At 36.8% G+C, this 22,726-nt stretch overlaps 1 protein-coding gene across 50 annotated transcripts in view; it reads left to right on the plus strand.

The window, feature by feature from the left end:
* The first annotated feature begins 5,546 nt into the window (after positions 1-5,546).
* The window catches only part of nid2a (nidogen 2a (osteonidogen)), a 50,805-nt gene continuing 33,625 nt past the window's right edge, over positions 5,547-22,726 (plus strand). For 45 of the 50 annotated variants that reach the window (XM_051867976.1, XM_051867983.1, XM_051867999.1 and 42 more), the window contains exons 1-8: positions 5,548-5,843; positions 6,397-6,699; positions 13,118-13,359; positions 13,838-14,313; positions 15,995-16,144; positions 18,485-18,730; positions 19,131-19,331; positions 21,119-21,346. In XM_051867976.1, the coding sequence (XP_051723936.1) occupies positions 5,640-5,843; positions 6,397-6,699; positions 13,118-13,359; positions 13,838-14,313; positions 15,995-16,144; positions 18,485-18,730; positions 19,131-19,331; positions 21,119-21,346 (2,050 nt within the window). In that variant the 5' untranslated portion in view covers positions 5,548-5,639. Of the gene's footprint in view, positions 5,844-6,396; positions 6,700-13,117; positions 13,360-13,837; positions 14,314-15,994; positions 16,145-18,484; positions 18,731-19,130; positions 19,332-21,118; positions 21,347-22,726 lie in introns of all 50 variants that reach the window. The other 5 variants (XM_051868000.1, XM_051868021.1, XM_051868025.1 and 2 more) reach the window with 1 other exon arrangement.

A 22,726-nucleotide genomic window follows, 5' to 3' on the forward strand; every position in this document is an offset into this window, starting at 1 on the left:
AGCGGTGAAACAACGTCATTGTCTTGACCCCACCCTCACACACACACACACACACACACATATATGAACACTGATCCAGACACAGGACTGAGAAATTCAAGCTTCCTTAAAACCTCATGTGCCGTTGAGACTCTACTTCCTGACAGTTTGGGGTTCCAAAGAACCCTGTGCTGTATATGTTCAAATGATAATAATCAAATAGCTATTGTAATGCTAGTGTGATTTAAGTACCTAAATTTGCCTTTAGGAAATAATGATTGTCAAAATTACCACTGATTAAATAATGGACCATTTAAAACTTAAAATGACCATCATACCACCAAAGACTACAAGGAAAGAAGGATCCTTAAAATAACTGGTGACCTAAAATTAAAAATGGTGGTTTTATAATTAAATTGCATACATTTTACAGATTTGTTAAAGATCTAATGACAAGGCTACATACATTTGTTCTGCAAAGTTTTGTTTGCTAAGTGCTCTTTAGATCTTATTACAGTGTAGACCTGTTTTAAACCATCTAAAACGCCCCCCTAATGTTTACCTTTATACCCACAAACAGCTAAGTTGGCTTTTTTTCCCCAACAATAACTGTTTCTGAATGCTGAGCGACGTTAAAGAATTTTCCATGGCTGTAAGGTTGGGCTGTACAGATTTGAGCTCACAACATGCTGCTACGTGTTTAACTGTCTTGCCATAAGCGATTTTTGTACTCTTTTTACTTTAGGCCTTCCTGGTGCTTTTAAAAAAAACTATGTTATGATAAAACAGCATTTACAATATATATAGGGTACAACAGGGCTAAAGGCACACCTTAAGAAAAATTGTGCTTTTCACTACTCTCAAAGTATATGATTGCAGGAAAAATATATATGTTTGTATTGGACATTGATGGAGCAACATATTTTGTGTGAAAAAAAAAAAAATCATAAAGTGGTTTGTTTTGTTAAAAAATCTTATAAATGTATGAGGTGGTGAGGGGGGCCTTTTACCCCACACATGGGGTAAAAGGCACACTGTATTCATACAAATACTTTAGCTAAAATAATATGTTTTTAATAATGACTCGGTTAATACTTGTTCAAAAGAATCACTTTATAGCAAAGTTTGTACTATTTTCTGTTTATTTTGATAAATAAAAGAATTCATTTTTGTTCAATAAATATACTGTCATTAAAATAAGCCTATATGATATATATTTTTATATATAAAATATAAAAATAGATTTTAAAAATACAGAAATACAGAAACAAAAATATTTTAAAAAGTAAAGATTCTGATAGCATTGAAGGAGATCCCATAATAGCCTATTTAATATAGATTTACAGTAGTAACAATAAATTATATTTTATTATGATATGATTAATATATTTTAAAAATATGATTGTTTCATTATAAATATGGGTATTATCTCTAAGATGGATACCCAATTTGATACATGATATTTGCTATGTGAATCTAACCATGTCATGTCAACAAATCAAATGGAAAAGTTAGCCAGCTATTTATTATCATGTTAATTATTGTGCCTTTTACCCCAACATCAGCGGCGCTTTTTACCCCAAATACCATACTTTTACATATTCACCCGTATTTGAAAAACTGTTGCTTGAATTATCTTGAACAAAACTGAAAATCATTAAGAAGACCTTTGTCTGAAAATACAAACATTCTTATTTGCTACTTAAATCAACAAATTTTTTTTTTTTTTTTTAATCAAATATTAGGTCAAACTACCTCAGAATCAACTTTGCGTTGGTGCCCGCGATCTCGTTAAGGATCAGACAAATTTGCACGTGCATTTTGAAAAACTGATGTTTAGGAAAGTGCTGCGGCAAGTTTTTGTGCCATCTAGTGGTTTATATGAAAATAATATCAAAGGTGCCTTTAGCCCCGTTGTACCCTACTATTCTGTGTTTTGTTGATATCTATGTAGGCACATTGCCATCCAAGTAACAAAACTTTTTTTGTACCTTAAATGTGAATCTTGCAGTTGTGATAGGCCTAATATGGCAATGATGGTTGCATTTGCAGAGCTCTCCTCAGGTCTGGCCACCCTATTGCCTGATGTTAATACACGTGTAAATAAATACACTGCATGTGTTACAGTACAAAAAGCTCGGGTTATGTTCGTGTTGACAGACTAAACACGGTTATGTTCATAGAAAACTGTCCTGAAACTTGAAACGTCTGGATCATATTCACTTAAGATGAGGAACATTACGCGTACATCAGAAGACGGTCAAATTTCACTTACGTTAAGCAGACAAAAGAACACGTAAACTAACTAACAACGAAATAAAAAGGCCTAAAGGAAGCATTATACTGTACAATTTATGATTGTAGGATAAATAAATGAACCAGAAAAGTCATGTAATAAAATAATCAATTAATTTGCGTTGTGGAGGAGTGATAACAAAAGTTTTATTTGCAACACAATCGTTTTAAATGTTTACCGATTACAACCCAATCTACGGCCGTCTATAGTTAGGTTTGGTGTTATTTGTTTTTATCTTGCGCCCTCTACAGGCCAAATAAGGTAAGGTATAATGCGGCTAAAAGTGCACTGGCTGATCACTGTCCCCCTAATATGACTTTTGTTTCCTGGTACTAAAATAAACGAGTATATAATTTAATTGATTTAACTTTCATTTATTCGACAGTTGCAGAAAATAAACGTGTATACATTTTGGGGTGAGTAAGATTGTTTTTTTGTTTTTTTTTCGGCAAGGACAAATCAAATTGATCAAAAGTGATAGTAAAGTACAGTGTAAAGTACAGTACAGTGTGCCTTTTACCCCACACATGGGGTAAAAGGCACACTGTATTCATACAAATACTTTAGCTAAAATAATATGTTTTTAATAATGACTCGGTTAATACTTGTTCAAAAGAATCACTTTATAGCAAAGTTTGTACTATTTTCTGTTTATTTTGATAAATAAAAGAATATACTGTCATTAAAATAAGCCTATATGATATATATATAGTTCATCAAGCTTGTGTCCTTACTGTCAAACCTCTGACCTGTGCTCTGTTTACAGTCCATGTTACCAATGAGTGATCACTTCTCTAAGCAGCAAAAAGTCACCTAAGATCAGACTCTGTTACACTTCATTTTCATGCATTGTAAACACATTTTGTTATAGAAGAATTTGTTATAAGAGAACAGTTCAAGCCACTACACAAGTCAAAAACATTATCTTGTCCTAGACATTTGGTTTGTGCCAAAAGTTGTTTTCATATTATTACGGACCCTTTTCACGGACTGTGATGTTTTAACGGTCATCAGCATCGTAAATCTTGCAAAGTTTTTTATATTTTCATTTCTTTTTAAATGTATGTACATTTATAACACTATACATAGTATTGTATTACATTTTCATCAAATTACAAAACAAACAAACAAAAAAACTAGTTAAAGGTGCACTATGTAGTTTTTCCTTCCGCTAGGGAGCGCCTACTCAAAACAAAAGCGTAGCTTGATGACGCTAAGTTTGAGCGCGGAATCTTGGGACATGTGGTCTTCACCTCACAGCCGGTGGAAATAAATCGGGATAGGACTGACTGTAGTATGAAGCAGAGCAGGACCGAGTGTTGTGGGAGCTGAACGAGGCCGCTGGAGCGATTGCGCAACACACGCCGTGAGCAGTGGAACTTTTATTATGCCGCAGTCGCTGGCGCCGCTTCTGCTTTTCTGGTCATGAGTACGAGGTAACACAGCTCTGTTTGTCATATTAGATACATTTGAGTGTGTTGAAAATGATGTTATAACGTTACTCTGTGCGTTCGCTCGGTGGCTGCTGTGAGACCCTTGTTGCACACTGCAGTAAGCTAGATCGATTTTAGAATATCATATTAAATACTGGATGGCTTGTGTTGATAAATGGCACGCAATTAATTTTAAAACGTATTGTATGATGGAGAAAATGCTGCATTACTGATTACTGTTACTAAAAATAAAGCTGCATCTGATTATGCTATGTTAGCTACTTGACAAAATAGTGTTTTTCTCTGAGGCATGGTAAAGCATGGTACTCGCAAAAAATCAAGAAAATTAGATTTAAACAATAAGACTAAACGTGTTGAGCTATATAACAATAGTTTTCTGTCTATAAATGTAACCAAACAGTTGTTCCCTTGTCTAATAAAACGTAATATATTAAAGCGTCTTTGTTGTTTCCATGGTTTCTACAAAATAAAACCGGAAACCGAGGGTAACGCGGGTATGACGCAATTGACAGGCGACTCCTCACACGTCCTGTATCCTTGGTTAAAACAGCAATTTTCTCACGATTTACAAATAGTTGGAAACATTTGGGATAATTGTAAATACTCAACTGAACAAAATATATAACACTGGCCTAGTGGTTTTTGGATATTTTGCTGCAAAAATTTTACATATTGCAGCTTTAACGCTGCTGTGAGGGTGTTTCTAATACAGCGGCTATGGGAGTGACGGTAAAGTTGACAGTTTCTCTCGTCTGACTGTCGTTATCAATCTCTCTCTATTTTTTTCCTCTTTTTGAAAGTTGTGAAAACGTTGTTGAGTTTTTCTTTTGCAATTTGAGAAAATGGGGACACGAAAAATATATGTATTCTCTAATTCACCGCCATAGAATTTTACCCAACTATGACGACTTCCGCTTCGAGAAACTCTAACATGTGAACAGGGTTTACTATTATTATTTTTGTAGCATTTCCAGCTTTGATGCGACCCCACTCCAATAGTGTCTAGTATTCGAATAGGAATGTCCACTAGATGGCATCACAAACAAGCAAGACATGATCAGTTCAAGATGAATGAACAACAACAAACAAGGAAATATGTAGGCTACAGTACTGTTGTCACACATAATAAATGATTTACACAATATGTGCAATATACACAAAGGAAATTTTCATAATGCAAGTACAAACATGATAGTGACAGAACATCACGGTCATTGAGTCTTTGATGAGCTTCAGCAGTGATTTGTGACACTCATCCATTTGTTATTTATGTTTACACTCCCTAAGCTGATTAAAGGCTATCTAAAATGGCTGTCTCTTTCAGACTGCATAATTGGATTGGATTAAATCAGTCTTAATGCAATTATCATTAAACTGTCAGGTAAAACAGTAAAAACAACATGAGTGGTTATGAAAAAGCCAAAGAAAGCAGGATATTTAACAGATTAAAATATATTAATATATAATTTCACTATAAAATCAAACAAAAATATATGGATTACAATATATACAGAGCTATTTATTTAATAATAACATTATTAAATGGTAATTAATATAATTCACACACACACACACACACACACACACACATCTATATATTAAAACTATATATAAGTAACTATAACTATTTAAAAATAATTTCAAATAAATTTCGACATTAAAATAAATAAATTTAGACTCTTTTTTTCCAACCAAAATCTTCTTTTGTAAATGTAATGAAATGCAGACGGTGTCCCGAGTGTCATTCGTTAGCCAATCAACGTCCGCGTGACCTCCCACAATCCCTCCCGTTCAGTGCCTGGATCACAAACTTCCCACCTTCATGCCCAACATTATCGCCGCTCACTCAAACTCATTCAATCTGAGTGTGCCGCATATACAAGCTGTATGTGTACCAGCTGTTCATTAAAATGACGTGGGACAAAATAGCGGTGTTATTTTTACAACTTTTATGGACAGTTCACCGTGTCACTGCCATTCACAGACATGACATCTATCCATATGGGATGTTATACGGCGATGTAGCTCTGCAAGAGGGGGACGATGAGACTTCTAAAGTGATCACGCTAACCAAACCCATGTACTTCTATGAGGCGTCCTTCACCAACTTATATGTGAGTACATGAAGCGTCTGATAATGTTTTGTTGTATTGCCTAAAGAATTAGTGTATGTCGTACTGTCGCACTAATTAAGGAACTGTAACATGTAGTGACAATATATATGTATATCTTCACTGTAATTTTTTTTTTTTTTTAATGGATCAGGGTATGATTTAGACTAATCTCTGGAAATTAGTTTTATTGTTAAAGACCTTAAGCAAAATATAAGGTTTCAAAAAAATTGAAAAAAAGAAAAAGAAAAGATTATACTGTAATATAAAAAATAGTTGTTATTTTGAGATGAGCATGTCCCTCCAAATAAGACTAAAATGTTTTCATCATTATTTCTGTTTGTACGTGGCACAATAATGTTTGTCATTTCTTCTCAGTTTTATTAATTTATCTAATAGTATTCAGAATTTAAAAGTTTTCTTTTGTCATTATTATTAAATTTAAATCCAAAGTGGTCAAAAATGACCTTATCATTATAGGTTCTAACTCTGATTTTACTCTAAAAAAATGATAAGGTCATTATGGACAGTTCTCCTTATATATATCTCATTCCAGGTGGCCACCAATGGAATCATCTCAACTCAGGATCTTCCCATGGAGAAGCAGTATGTGGATGATGGCTTCCCTACCGACTTCCCTGTCATCGCCCCCTTCCTGGCTGACATTGACACCAGCAAAGGAAAAGGATCCATCTTCTACCGGCAGACGGAGTCTCCTACCGTGCTGAAGCGGGCGGAAGCGGATGTCAAGAGAGGCTTTCCAGATGCCACGTTCACCCCTACCCATGCCTTTATCGCCACCTGGGAGAACGTGTCAGCTTATGAGGAGGTCACCCGCAGCTCTCGCCCATCCAATCGGGTAAGAGAACTGCTTAGAGTGGTACTAAATGTGACCCTGAAGGTCTGGCTTTACCTGAGCTCCTTTTAGGCCCAGGTTATCAAAGCTGGTCATCTGTGGTGTGTCCTTAATCTCAGGCCTAGAGGACAATAGCGTCTCCCAGAACCCGCTAATCTATCCCAGAGCCTTTAATTTTAACTGCAATTCACAGGAACAGTTGATGGGATAGAATTGCTCCTAATTGTCCCTGTCACCGCAGAGATTAGGTCTTATCAACACCTCGCATACCACAGAAATGCTGAGTAATGACTTGGAAGGTTTTAGATTGTCCACAGTGTTTCTCAGGTGTCTGATGGGCTTATTGAATCCAGTCAAGTTTGCAGTGGTTCCCAACTGGCTTTATTCAGCAAGGGCACATAAAAGTGACTGCAAAAACATTTGTAAAGTTACAAAAGATTTCTATTTTAAAAAATTATGTTCTTTTGAGCTTCATATATATTAAAGAATCCTGACAAAATCACGGTTTTTACATTTGTTTTTTCTTGAGCAGCAAATCAGCATATTAGAATGATTTCTGAAGGATCATGTGACACTGAAGACTGGAGTAATGATGCTGAAAATTCAGCTTTGCCATCACAGGAGTAAATCACATAATATATTAAAATAAGAAACAGTTTTTTTTATTGTAATAACATTGCACAATATTACTTTTTACTGTATTTTTGATCAAATAGTTTTGATCAGCCGTGGCAAGCATAAGAGATTTCTTTAAAAAACATAAAAAAATCTTACCAACCCCAAACTTTTAAACAGTAATGTATCTGCTGAACTAGGGCTGGGCGATATGACCAAAATATTTGATCACGATATGAGTAATTTTATATCACGATAACGATATATATCACGATATAGTTATTTTTGCTTTTAAATACGTTTTTTATGATATCAACATTTTCCATATCATTGAAATTTCATAATTATCATCAATTGATGAAAATTAATACTAGCCTAAAAAACCCTCAAGCTTACTGAAGACAAATAAACTGTGATAAAGAAAGAGAAAAGAAAACAAACTACAATAGAACAAAGACAGACGAAATAGACCTTCATGAAAAAACTTCAAGCGTTAGAAAATGTATAAAGTAATCAAAGGTATAAAAAACAATGCATAGTATTTACTGTGTAAATTAAATATACATTTGTTCTTATTAAAGTTACAAAAGCAAGCAGTGAGAGATTTTCTCTCTTTTTTGTTGTTTGATTAGCATTAATAATGACAGCAGGTAAATTTGGATGCTGTCCCTTTAAGACTGACTGCACCGATCCATTAACTCGAGCCTTGTCTTTCTCAACTACCTTCACTTAAGACATACAGTAAATGGCTCTGTTTACTTGCAAATACGTGGTCACTTTGACACATAGGTATATTTAACCGTTCAAGCCCAATTAGGCGTCAAAAAGCACTCAGTTCAGTCCTCACGCGCTCTATGAGCAGCGGCTTCATGTCGCGCGTCTCTCAGACAGCGCTGGGAAACAGTCTCTAGAGAGCGCGTGCATATGTTGAAATGAGTTGTCTTTCGCTGCTATTTGCACTTCATGCAAATTATAAGCTTTCGTGACCGCGCAGCATAGCAACCTCACGCGACGGAAAAGATCGTCTAAAATCTCTACCAGTTGACAAATTTCTACCGGCTAATCGTATCTACCAGTATATCGCCCACCTCTACTTATTGTGCTTAATACGCTTTAACATCCAGCACGTCTCTAATTCGCGATCGCCTTCTGATAGAGGCAGGTTTCATGCGCGCATTTTGGCAGTGTGCCAGTCAACACGAGCGCTGCACCGAGTTCTTTTTCAGTATATATTCCGCTTATAACTCTGTTAACATCAAGCACGTCCCGCTCTTTATATGATTAATCTTGAGCCCCTGCCCCTTTGAACGCGAAAGTGCCCTTTTGCGGTCGTATCGCGGTCCCACCCGCCCGCAGCTGGAACGCGATAGCGCCCCTGCACTTGCGGAGGTCTGTGCACGCTACTGAGGTGAATTTCTTCAGTCATATCCTAGACTAGTCATATCCTAAATGTATCTCTCACATTCAGACCATATTTTCACAAACAAGAATATTATAGTTTATTAGGTCCATTTGGCAATGTAACAGTTGTTGGTCAGTCTTCTGATGTGTAAGTGGAGTGATTTCAGAGCTGAAATAGAACTGAATTCTGAGTGTTTTCAGTGTATTCTAATGGGCGTTAATGAACGGGTCCTTCTTTAAGCCTCTAGTGCATGTTTGGCTCTCTTGTCCAGACTGCTGAACACAAACAGCTGCACTGCTCATAAAATATTATCATTTGTTATTCATTGGCCGGATGCAGCATTTTTTGTTGTTGTGGTTGCACAAGGCCATGTTCATGTTTGTATCCTCAGAGTAAATAACATCAGGAGTTCCACTGGGTTCTGGTCAGCAGAGAAAGAACAATGCTAAATGCAAATAATAAAATGCAACTAAGCATATTGAGCATTGCAAAATAAATAGGCTGTTTAACATCTAAAAACAGATCAAAACAATCCCAAATCTTTTGTTATTGACATAAAATGCACTGCATCCAGTCAAACTGTGGTATTTTGGCCCAGATTCATCTGTCACTTGGTAGAAGCTAGACAAATGATAGACAGGTTGAGACTATATTAAATACATGGTTTTGTGTCAGCCATGATGTGTATTTGTGTATTAAAGGGATAGTTCACCCAAAAATGAAAATTTGATGTTTATCTGCTTACCCCCAGGGGCATCCAAGATGTAGGTGACTTTGTTTCTTCAGTAGAACACAAATGATGATTTTTAACTCCAACTGTTGTGGTCTGTCAGTCGTATAATGCTTGTCAATGGGAACTCCATCTATAAGAGTCAAAAAAACATGCACAGACAAATCCAAATTAAACCCTGTGGCTCGTGATGATACATTGATGTCCTAAGACACGAAACAATCGTTTTTTTGTGAGAAACCGAACAGTATTTATATAATTTTTTAACTCTAAAACACCACTATGTCCAACTGCCTTGCGCATCCAGTTGGTGAGGTCTGAAAACGTGTTCTGACGACAGAAGTGATGTCTCGCGCTTATACTTCAATGAGTACGAGACATCACTTCCGTTGTCAGAGCGCGTTCAGACCTCACCAACCGGATGCGCAAGGCAGTTGGACATAGTGGTGTTTTAGAGGTAAAAAATGATATAAATACTGTTCGGTTTCTTGCACAAACCGATCGTTTCGTGTCTTAGGACATCAATGTGTCATCACAAGCCGCAGGGTTTAATTTGGATTTGTCTGTGCATGTTTTTTTGACTCTTATAGATGGAGTTACCATTGATAAGCATTATACGACTGACAGACTGCAACGGTTGGAGTTAAAAATCATCATTTGTGTTCTACTGAAGAAACAAAGTCACCTACAGCTTGGATGCCCTGGGGGTAAGCAGGTAAACATCAAATTTTCATTTTTGGGTGAACTATCCCTTTAAATTTTGCATATTGTTGCACCTATGCAGTTAGTGGTAATATTAACAGATTTCGGTGTATGATTTTTTGACATTTACTAAAGTCATCTTTCCTGACTGAAAGGTTGCATGCTTTCAGAACTGTTTACTATCTTAAGCAGTGTTTGCTTACTAAATTTTACTTGATTGCAATAGAATAGCTGAAGGCCATAGGGCTTGTTTGAAGAAAGCACATCCTTGAGTTGATTTACTACGTTTCCGTCTCTCAGCAGAGAGTTTGCTGAAGCTCAGGGGGTCTAAATGGTGGAAATCTCAGGATGATATCTTGTTTTCCTTTGGGATTAAAACCACTTTATCTAGTCTTTTGCCCCCTCCAGATGTCTGTCACTGCAGACGTCCTGTGGATGGAAGAAGGACAGGCTTATGGAGGTGATACTCCACAAGTGTTGGACTTTATACACAAAACAAGTAATGACAAGAAAAAGAAATACAGTATACATTATATCAATAACAAATAACTATTATTAAGACATTATGAAGAAAAAATACTGTAATAGTATTGATGTTATGATGGTGATGATGATTACTGTGATATTGATAATATTGATGTAGTACCATCTCAAGATACATTGTGGGGGTCTAATTTTTTTCTGTACCATAACATCTTTAAACAATCTGGTTTATGGGTGTGTTTCTGCACTGCTTAGAGGCAGTGTGGTCCTGCAATTAAGAGTTTGAAGCTGAAGGCTGCAGGGTTGGGTGAGGGGATCGAGGAGGGATGCATGCTGGGGAATGAGTCGGCCCGAGGCTCTCTGAAAGCCAGATGCAGCATTGTCTCTCTGGAATTGGGGGGTTGTTTTGTGGAGGTGATAGCTCTACTCGGGGACAGCTTGGATTACTAAACAGAGGAGAGGAATTTCACGCACATCCTCTGTGTGTGTACGTGACAGGCTGGAAAGGGGGAAGGGCATCTTAATATCTGGGTTGAAACATCATTAGGATGTCTTGCTAGAAAAGCTTACTTAAAAATAGACCCAATTTATTTTCATAATACACATTCCTTACCTTATTGGGAACAGCTCATCTTTGCAAGTTATTCAGTAGAAAAAAATGCTTGTTTTCTACAAGCTTTGAGCAAAATGTAATGTAACTCGCTCCATTTCTGCAGCAACTGCACCAAGCCTCCTTATTTGTATATATCAAGGCTTGTTTGTAATTATTTTACATTATGAATATAAAATTGATTGCAAACAGCCTTTGATTTTGATTGTACATGTAAGTGGTGCAGTCACAGTTGTGAGGCTAGTTGGGCTGCGAACTTAAACTATTAAAACTGAAACAATTTAAAATTGTTAACTGAACTAAAGCTGGAATAAAAGAAAAAATATTAGATGAAAAAATGAGAAATGTTGCTTTGGCAGTTAATAAGATAGAAAATAAAAACTAAAAATGTAAATGTATTAAAGCTAATTCAAAATATTAATTAAAACTTAATATAATAGCATATAGAGCTGCATGATAATCGTTAAAAGATCACATTCTTGATTTGCATGATTAATCATTAAAAGATTGCAATCTCGATTCAAACGCCCACGCATTCTCATTCCTAAATGACAACGATTCGCCTGTCTATTAAACCTTTGAAAAAATCCTACAGGTGTGTCGAATTTCGACCCCCCTGCCAAATTATTACCCCCCTCGTTGAAGTCGCTACCTGATTGCCTAATCTTAACCCCACCCCTAATCCTAACCCCTCCCCCACGCCTATTCCTAAACCTACCAATACTAGGGGAGTAATAATCTGGCAGGGGGTCGAAATTTGACACAACACCGGAACATTCAAATCTGTGTTGGCGCTGCCGTTGATCTAGAGAGAGCATTTGTCATGAATAGGTATGAAACAGCTTCACCACCATTCTTTTCAAACACAGTATTATTTTTTTTGTGTTACAAATATTCATATTATCACATAAGTAGCCTATTGGGATAAAAGTTTATAGTTCGGATAATAACACTGATGTCTAAGCGATCAAAAAAGAGCAAATCACCTTTTGAAAGTAACGGAGCTTCAAATAACGATCGTGTCATTACATCGTTACACCACCAGTTGGCGACAAAGTGACTGTTAAAAATGTATTTGTCATTGAATCATTCATTCAATAGATTCGTTCAAAGATACTGTTTCATCCAGTAATTAAACAAAGTGAAGTATTTATGAGTAAGTCATTGAATCATTCATTCAAACCAAGTTTTTTTTTTTTATTCAGATTAATTAAACATTTTAAATAGACTCCAGCAATTAACATTTTGTCAGAACCTCTAGTAAATTACATTATTTTGTTTAGTTGTCTGTTCAGAATCGTGGGAGAATTGTGATCTCAGTTTGACACACACACAAAAAAATTGTGATTCTTAATTATTCAGAATCGTGCAGCTCAAAATAGCATATAAATAGTACAAAAATAACACTGGGTAATATCCTCTGATCCTCTTAATCATATATTTGGTATAGTTGACATGGCCAAGAGTGACAATAGACTCTCAAAATATTTTTAGTGGTCTGTTAAGTGCAGTAAAACTAGCTGTGTAAAACAACAAAAGGCGGCAAAAGATAGTACTGATGTGAGGAAACCCTTGTAGGGGGCAAATTTGGTGGGTTACTAGACTTGTAAAACCAGTGAAGCTGTTTGAAACACCATATTTGGATTTTGGCTGAAGTTCTAGATGGTTGAGATTTTTGTACACAAAGAACAAATCTCTTTGAGATCACTTTGTCCAACAGTAAGGAAAAATAAGTTCTTAAGTTAAATATTTTGGATAGATTTACAGTATATAATGGAATATTTACAGCTGATATGTTTTGAATGTCTTTTTATTGCCTTCTAAAGTGCTGCACAGGATTCTGGAGCCCTGAGTAATTGCCTTCTCTTCTTACTTTTAGGTAAACACGTTTCAAGTGGTGCTTGCGTACAATGAGAAGGATACTTATGCGCTCTTCCTATACCCTGAGGATGGCCTGCAGTTTTTTGGGACACGGCCCAAAGAATCTTACAATGTCGAAATTGAGCTTCCAGCTCGTGTGGGTTTTACCAGAGGAGAGCTGTCCTACTTCTTCTTTTCTCGGACTGAAGGGCCTTACTACAGCGTCACCAGCAACGAGCAGTCTGTCAAGAACCTTTACCAGTAAGCGTCAGGGAACTTACCATGTTAAAATAAAATAACTGCATTTATGTAAAACACAGTAAAAACAGTATAATTGTAAAATATTATTAAATAACTGTTTTCTTTTCAATATTTCTTATTGTCAGTGTTGAAAACAGTTATGCTGCTTAATATTTTAGTCATTTTTGATAAAATTTAATGCATCCTTGCTAAATAAAATTATTAATTTCTTTTAAAAAAGGAACAAAAACCATAATGACCTCAAACTTTTGAATGGTGTATATTTCTCCAAATTATAAAACAGGGAAAAAAGAACAAACATTAAATTATTATTTTGGATACATTTATTATATTATATTATTATATTATATTATATTATATTATATTATATTAAGCATTCATTTAAATATTTTTTCTAAGTCAGATTAATTTTAAAATCAATTTAAATTGCCATGATTAAAATGATAATATTGTAATTTAATATTATAACTCTCCTCAGAAAGGGAAACATAGGAGAGCCTGGAGTTTGGCTTTTCCATGTTGGAAACAGATATTCCTTCCAGAATGTCGTTCCTGCACAGCATGAGGTTGTTTCAACCAAAGCTCCCCCAGTTCTGGTTGCTGTGTTCTCTGATGAAGACTACACAGAGGAGGAGTACCCCATCGATCCAGACTTTCAGGATCCCACCACAACAGAGTTTCTTGAGCCAGAGCAGGACTCCTCCCTACTGGAGCGTCTCAACCAGGAGGCGCCTCTTGGTCAATCTCCACTTCAGCCCTCAGTGTCTGGTCCAGGTGAATTTCCTCAGCCTGATCCCCGTAATCTCCCCCCGGAGGATGTGACCCAGCCCCAGCGGCCATTACCAAAGCACGCAATTCTGCAGGTGTACCCGAACCGTGTGAAGGACGTCCCACCTCACAACTCTGGTGGCCAAGTGTTCAGTGTTGAGGAGAGAGTGAACTTTGAGTCTGGAGGTGAGAGTTTAATGATTGTGATTCATAACCAATACTGATATATACATATTGAACAGATTTGCTAATTTAACCTTCGTTAAGCCCCGCCCTAAAAATGTTACTGACCAATCCTACTTTAGCATCTGTTGCCGTCCGGCATCTTAGACAAGTTTTTGCTCATTTCTAATGCATGTATATGGAGAGAGTCTGTTTTGTTATTGTCAACTAAAACTATTAAAAATTCATTTTTGTAATTGAAATAAAGCTAAAATAAAACAAAATATAAGCAATTCATGAAAAACTTGCCTTGGCAACTAAATATAAGTTTAATCCAGTGGTGTGTGGTGGTGTTTTAAAATGAGGAGGCAACGTCCTCATTTATGTCCCTGTTACGCAATTTTCCTGGTTAAGTTAAGATTACATAAAAAGAGAGACCAAATACAATTTTATTTTGTTATTTTTACACTATGTAATGTTCTATTTATTAAAACCAAGTATAAATTTCATATACATAAGTTAGTGTTTTTACGCATTTTTACGTTTATTCCAAAATAATAACTAAAGGCAGTAACAATTTAAACAATCTATATTATTTATAAACTAATATTCAGCTTTTCTTTTTAATAGTCAATTTATTTTCAGCAGTCATCAAGCTTGTACACACTGGTCACTCACTCACAGACACAAAGATGTACCTTTAATTTCACCACGTTGATTGCTCACTAAAAACCCCCGCAGTCATCATGTTTTCTGGCCATTTCGAGTTTGATTTTGACATGAAATAAAGCGGTGATATCTAAGTGACAGTTGTTTACTTACTTTTGAATTAGTCTTCCCATTAACGCCATCACTGTCTTCATTCAGGCCGATTCAACGAGAACGCGCACGAAAACAAGAGGCGGGATTTATCGCACGAACCAATCATGTCCAATCGTAACCGATCATATTCAATCATAGGCACTGCCTCCTCTCACGTGACTTTCCCCCATTCATTCTCAATTACCCCCCACTAAACCCACCACACGCTTAGGTGGCTCTGCTTTGTTTCTATGAGCTGAAGGGAGGCACAGAGACGCGGACTCCCCGCTGTTACTTTACCTGCGGGTGTCGCTGTTTGACAGTGTTTCTTTAGAAAAACGAGTGACTTTTACACTTTTTAACGTCAAATTTTGTAACATTTACGTTGTTTTATTTTTGTAATATCGATTATTTTCTCATCCAGTTTTATTGAGGAGGCACTGCCTCCCTTGCCTCCTCGGAGGAAACGCCCCTGGTTTAATCAGAAGTACTTAAATTACTAAAACTAAAAGTGAAATGAAAATAAATTAAAGCTAAATAGGAAAAATAAACTAAAAATAATAAAAATAATAATAATTGTATAAATTATACTTTAATGTTGTTGACAAAGGAGCACATAAATGTTAACAAAAGAGCAAAATAAACATTTATACCAGAAACTTACACAATTTTACACAAAATAATTTCCTTGTCACTCCAGTCTATACGTTTGTATATCAAATACAGGTCAGTATTTTTTTTAATGCACTTTTACTTTGATTCAAGTATTATGTTTTGGATGTTCTACTACAATTATCTATCTAAACAATACATAGAGAGAGTTTAATATTGTGTGGGATTTTAACTTTGACTTTACTAGCCTATTTAATAGCAGTTTCTCTGTCTTTCCGCCTCTCTCCTGCAGTGATCCATTACTCAACCGATAATAAAGAGACATGCGAGCGCTTCCAGCAGCAGTGCAGTCAGAACGCACACTGCACAGACTATCCCACTGGCTTCTGCTGCCACTGCAACTCAGGATTCTACGGCAACGGCCGCCACTGCCTGCCAAACGGTAAGACTACAGCAGGAATGTTGTAAAAAGAGCCGTTGTTAAAGCCACACATAACATGAGCTTGTTCTGAAAGTATGCACAACATTCGCTGTACACCTCTGGGGACATATTACCAGCGTTTCTCTTTCCAACACAGTATTTTTAGGGGTACAAAAGTATATTTTTGTAATGCAAAGGAATTTGTAGATAAAATTTTGATTTGGCACGTACTTTGTGCTGGTTAGTTCCATGCGGTTATTTTCTGTCAAATCTAGTCATGTCTCCCAGCCTAAACTTGGTTATTTACTAACTGCTTCACTTGCGTGCCGAGTGGCCGCTAATTGTGTCTAATTGGCGAACATTTGTGTTAAGTGACTGTGGTAATTCCCACAACTTATTCCACAGTTTCTTTTTTATTAGATGTGGCTGCCATGCCAATTTTGTGGGAGGTTTTATGTCGGAAACACTCAATCTTTTAGAAAAAGATGGGAATTCCCTAGTGAATCATTCGGCGGCCCTCATGGGGCCTGAGTAACAGGATCTTTTCAAGACAATGACATCACATTGGCCTTGTATGACTGTAATCTACCTGTGAACATCCACTACAAGCCTAAGTGTGAAAGAAAACTTGAGCCCCATTTCAAAGCGGCATGTCTGGCTTGTGCTGAATGACAGACATTTGTTTCTGAGAGAAAATATTCAGTGGAAAAGCTTCCTCAGCTGTTGGATATGCATGTGTACAGTAGGAGCTTTGTGTGGCCAGTGAGGGAGGTGGTGGAGAGGGAAAGCCTGCCAACCACTCTGAAACAGCTGAGTAACTGGAGAAATTGGAGCTTTTGGGAGCACTTTGTAAATTAAAGGACTAGTTCACCCCGAACTATATTCTCCAAAAATAACATTCTTTCATTTACAAAACTGTTCCAAACCCTTTTAGAACAGTTTTGATGCACTGATGCATTGTAAGTCACATTGGATAAAGCATCTGCCAAATGCATATATATATATATATATATATATATATAAGCGATGTAACGATATCCTCATGTCTCTTTATGACCGGAAACTCTCAGGGAAATTAAATTAATGTACTTATTAGTCCACTTTTGCAGCCTTATTGTGTTTTTACTCGCACTCTTGCAAATGATTAAGACGATCATTTATTTTCACTTGTAGATTTAAGATTGAAATAGTTTGGTGTATTATAGTCATGGTGTAGTGCATTTATAGCCTATATCTTAATAAATAAAACATGTAAGAATCATAAACTTGTTAGTCACAGAGCTTATTTTCTGCAGTAATCCAAAAGCCAATGGAAAAATCCTATTGGCTTTTTGTGGCAGGAACCAGGTTGATGGTAATGGTGTCATGTCGGATAGATTGTATTTATGAGTATTTATGAGTTGAACACACTTGAACACCAGCACAATGTCATAATTACAATGGGAGCTTTCTGACTTTCCGAGTGAGAAAACATGTCAGATGCAGTGGCTGTATGGAGTATTGTATATATATATATATATATTTTTTTTTTTATTTACAACAAAATTATTTAAAGCGTTAGTTCACCCAAAAATGAAAATAATGTCATTTATTACTCACCCTCATGCCGTTCCACACCCGTAAGACCTTCGTTAATCTTCGGAACACAAATTAAGATATTTTTGTTGAAATCCGATGGCTCCGTGAGGCCTGCATAGCCAGCAATGACATTTCCTCTCTCAAGATCCATTAATGTACTAAAAACGTTGCTTTATAATATTAATATTGAACCACTGTACTCACATGAACTGATTTAAATGTTTTTAGTACATTAATGGATCTTGAGAGAGGAAATGTCATTGCTGTCTTGCATCTTAATTTGTGTTCCCAAGATTAACGAAGGTCTTACGGGTGTGGAACGGCATGAGGGTGAGTAATAAATGACAGAATTTTCATTTTTGGGTGAACTAACCCTTTAAGTTATGACAAAATATATAACGATTCATTTTACTGCACCTTCATAAATTGAACAAAAACACAATTCATCATTTTGTAGAAGTAGAGTTTAAAAACCTTGCAGGTTGTTTTTGTAGAAAAGGTACATCGCCATCTTGCTCCAAACAAAGCGATTTTAATGTATCCAACGTCGTAATTATGACTCAATACATAATTCTCAACACGTAAATTCGATCTTCTAAGGAGGACTTTAATGCACCATTACTTCCAGATGTAATCTCTGAAGCAATCTATTGATGAAATTTCTGCCTATTCCATCCTTATTTTAACCTCACAGATATAGTTCTCAAGGGAATTAATTAGCAATCCACATAGACTTAGCAAAAAATTTTCATTTTCCTGATTTGGTCTTCATCTTGTCCTCAGGTGCACCTCATCGTGTGAATGGTAAAGTCAGAGGGACTGTGCTGGTGGGTGGCACAGTAGTGCAGCTGGACAGCATTGACCTGCATGCCTACATCGTGGTTGGCGATGGGCGAGCGTACACTGCCATCAGTGAGGTCCCGGAGCCGGTGGGCTGGGCCCTCATGCCTGTGGCCCCCATTGGAGGTCTGTTTGGTTGGCTCTTTGCCCTGGAGCTGCCTAACAGCCTTAATGGCTTCAGTATCACCGGTGAGGCCGTCATGATCTCATCTTCTACCTCTTTTATGGTGTTGCATGTTTGTAAAACATATGGTCTCCTGTTGTGAGATTTCAGGCTTAGCGGTTTTGTTCTCACTAATAGACTCCCACTAGGGCTTTGCTAGTCTGATATTCAAGGCCTGTACAACAACCCCTTCCCCTAATTTAAGTCAGGTGCTCCATTGTATAATAATATGTTTTCACTTTGTATGACAAAGCCATTTTTTTTCTTTTCAAATGTTCATCAAACACCATTATAAGGGTCACAACCTCCATCTGGATCTTATTTCTTGACTTAATATTTGTTTGCCATAAAATGAGCAAACCACAACACTGCTTTTTAATGACCTTTAAAAGAGTCATGTTGAAAACCAACATTTCTGTTTGACAGGTGCCGAATTCACTCGCCGTGCAGATGTGACCTTCTATCCTGGTAACCAGCGTCTCAGCATCGTCCAGACAGCTACGGGTTTGGATACCCAGAACTACCTCAATGTGGACACTCATTTACAAGGCAGTGTTCCCTTCATCCCTCCTGGTGCTACAGTGCAGATGGAGCCATTTAAGGACACCTACCAGTATTATCCTTCATGTAAGTTCTGAAAGGAGTAATTGGGGAGTAAATATATCTATCCATCTTTGTTTCTCGACCCTGATCCAATCAACCCTGATCAAATGAATTACGCAATATAACAATCACATATATACTACAGTTCAAAAGTTTAGGGTCAATAAGATTTTTTTAAAGTGAATTAATACTTTTATACACCAAGGACACAATCAGTTGATCAAAAGTGACAGTAAAGACATTTATAATGTTACAATATATTATCTTAACTTTGGTTAATTCTGTCTACTAAGCAGCACAACTGTTTTTAGCATTGATAATAATAAGAAATGTTTCTCAAATCAGCATATTAGAATGATTTCTTTAGGATCATGTGACACTGAAGATTGGAGTTAAGTTCAGCTTTGCCAACACAGGAATAAATTACATTTTAAATATATTACAGTAAAAAGTTATTTTAAGTTTTAATAATATTTAATAATAATAAAGTGATGGTTGATTATGATTTCACTTTTTTAGCTTTAGTTAGTGTGTAATGTTGCTGTTTGATCATAAGCAACATCTGCAAAGTTACAACGCTCAAATTTTAATGCAAAGGAGGATATTTTCTTTTAAAGAATTCTCTGCTTAAGGACTACAACAAACGGCTGATAGGGACTACAACAAGCTTCTCCCCGGGTTAGTGACATCACTAGCCCATAAAATTTACATAAACACTGCCACCGAAAACACGCAAAAAAGAGGGTGAGGCCATGTTGGGCTGCTTTAGAGAAGAGGGAGAGTTGTTATAGAAGAGTGTTGTTACATGCCATCATTTTAAACCAGACTGCTTTACAAACGAGGGTCAATCCGACACTGGATTTACACAAAAGATTAACATGACGGCACATGCTAGCCGATGAGTTGAATCAACTCCAAAGCAATTACATAAATTTATCCACTAACCATTCAGAAATGTCCAGTTGCATTCTAAAAGTTGTAACTTGTTCCTGAGTGTCTCCATCAGTGTCCGACTCCGGTTTGAACAATGTAAGGCTGAACACCGTTACTGACAATCGTCATTTTGGCTGCTTGAGATTCTCGAGTTTTGTTGTTGTTGAGCAACAGAAGCGCGAGCCGTTAAAGCTCCGCCCTCCCCTGGAAAGGGGCCTGGGAACGGCAGCTCATTTGCATTTAAAGGGACACAAACAAAAACGTCTTGTTTTTGCTCACACCCAAATAGAGGCAAATTTGACAAGCTATAATCTGTGGGGTATTTTGAGCTGAAACTTCACAGACACATTCTGGGGACACCAGAGACTTATCTTGTAAAAATCATCTTGTAAAAGGGGTATTATAGATCCCCTTTAAGGTTTTACTGTATTTTTGATCAAATAAATGCAGCCTTTGTGAGCATAAGAGACTTCTTTTAAAAACATTAAAAATTTTACTGACCCAAATCTTTTGAATGGTATAAGATTTGTGAAGAGTTGTGGCCTTTGAGAATGGCTTAGCTAAAAAAAACTCTAAAAAAATTAATATATAAAAAAATCTAAACAAATTCAGTATAAAAAAACAAAACAAAAAAAAAAAAGGCGGGCGGAGATGTAAGCTAAAAAAATAGATGTGACGTCTCCTGTCTCCTCCATTTCCTTTCAGAGGAAGCTCTGTCTGATCTTGATGCACCCTAAATAAAAGCATTTCTCATGTTGTTGAACACGAGGTTGCTTAACAATAAAATCCTGTGGGATTTTGGGTCTAGAATAGAATCCCAAAGTTTGTTGTGAATTGCTTTGCTCTAAAGTAACTCTTGTCTTTTTTCTCGTTCTCAGTGATTACCTCCTCATCAGTGCGTGAGTTTACAGTCGTGTCAGCTGAAAAAGGAACAGAGACCCTCACTTTCCAGGTCAGACAGAACATCACATACAGGGATTGCACTCACGGGCACCGCAGAGGACTGGAGACACAGGAGCTGAGAATGGAGCGCATATTTGTTATGTACGTCAAAGAGGAGCGCATCCTTCGATATGCCATCACCAACAAGATCGGCCCTCTCGGAGGTAGGCTGCCAGCGCTGGTACAGGGTATGAAGACCCTGCTGAAAACATTTCTGGTCACCATTGTATGTTGTGGTTTCCATGCAAATGTGCTGATGTCCCAGCCAGGTTTGTTAAAGTAGCTACGAAACAGAAGCAGTGACAGATCTATATTTCTATGTAGTGACGTACATTCAAGTGTAACTTGGTTCAAGGGGACTTGGTTCTATGCATTGGTTGTTGATTAGATTTTGAGATGTGGGTGTCGAAGATGAACGTGAGCTTGCAGGGGAGGAGTTTAAGTAGCCTAAATGATTGGAGAAGTCCTGCAAGTCTGTTATTTGCACCAGAAGGTCCAGTTATTTTAGTTAAGTATTACAAGGTCAATTAAAAAAACAAAGGAACTTATCCACAGATTAGTTTTTCAAATAGGCCCTGTTTACACCTGGTATTAGGATCACAAGTGGACGATGCTAAATACAGGTGTAAACGGGGTCTGAAACATTTTGAGCTTGTCCTTTTTCGACCACTTCCAGAGGTAGTCAAAAACTCATTCGACCTAATTGCTTTCATAGTGTAAACGCTCATGTGATCAAATGTGTTCGAGCAGCGACAAAAGACCACCTACTCTCCGCATGCATAAACATTATGGGAAGCATGCTAGCCAGACGGGATTTAAACTTTGTCAGCTGAAGACCCAAGTTTGGTTTGAAGCACAATGTTCTATCACCATTCCTGATTTCTAACATGTACTCACAGTGTTCGGTCTTGCGGCTGTCAGAGCAAAAACGAAAGCTGCTGCTCTCTGTTTTTTCATCATTATGGCGGTAAGATGTCTATCACCCAACCAGCTTTAGCAAGTTACACTATCCTGATCCATCTGCTAGACCAGCATTAGACAATATAAACCAGCTTGTACAGCATGGAAATGGCTAGCTTGTTTCAGCTAGATTTTTAAAACATAAGAACAACTTACTTTGACATAAGAATGAAATTTCTAAAGCTACATTTTTAATTTACTTTGGAAAACCAAAAGTATATTGCTTAGCAGCAGACAACCAATCATAAAGTGCCTCAATGCTTGGCTAATTAAATATTCATGAGCTTTGTGCGGTCACAAACTTGTTTTTGTAGAATGTTTCAGAAGCAAATTTACATGGTGACATTTTCACCATTTGACAAGCGGTAATTAAAAGATCCATTCAACCTTTTTATCTCTTTAATATGCAAATAAAAACATTAACCCAGAGTTTACACATTCTGAAACCTAACAGCCCAGGATTAATTAACCCAGGGTGAAACATGTAACAAGATGACCCAGGATTATGTAAACTCAGGGTTTAGAATGACACTGTCTTAACAGTTTCGTGTGAAAAGTCTACCAGTTGATTATTTTGGTGTCTT

Source organism: Ctenopharyngodon idella, chromosome 17, assembly GCF_019924925.1.
Source record: "Ctenopharyngodon idella isolate HZGC_01 chromosome 17, HZGC01, whole genome shotgun sequence".
Classification (NCBI taxonomy): Eukaryota; Metazoa; Chordata; class Actinopteri; order Cypriniformes; family Xenocyprididae; genus Ctenopharyngodon; species Ctenopharyngodon idella.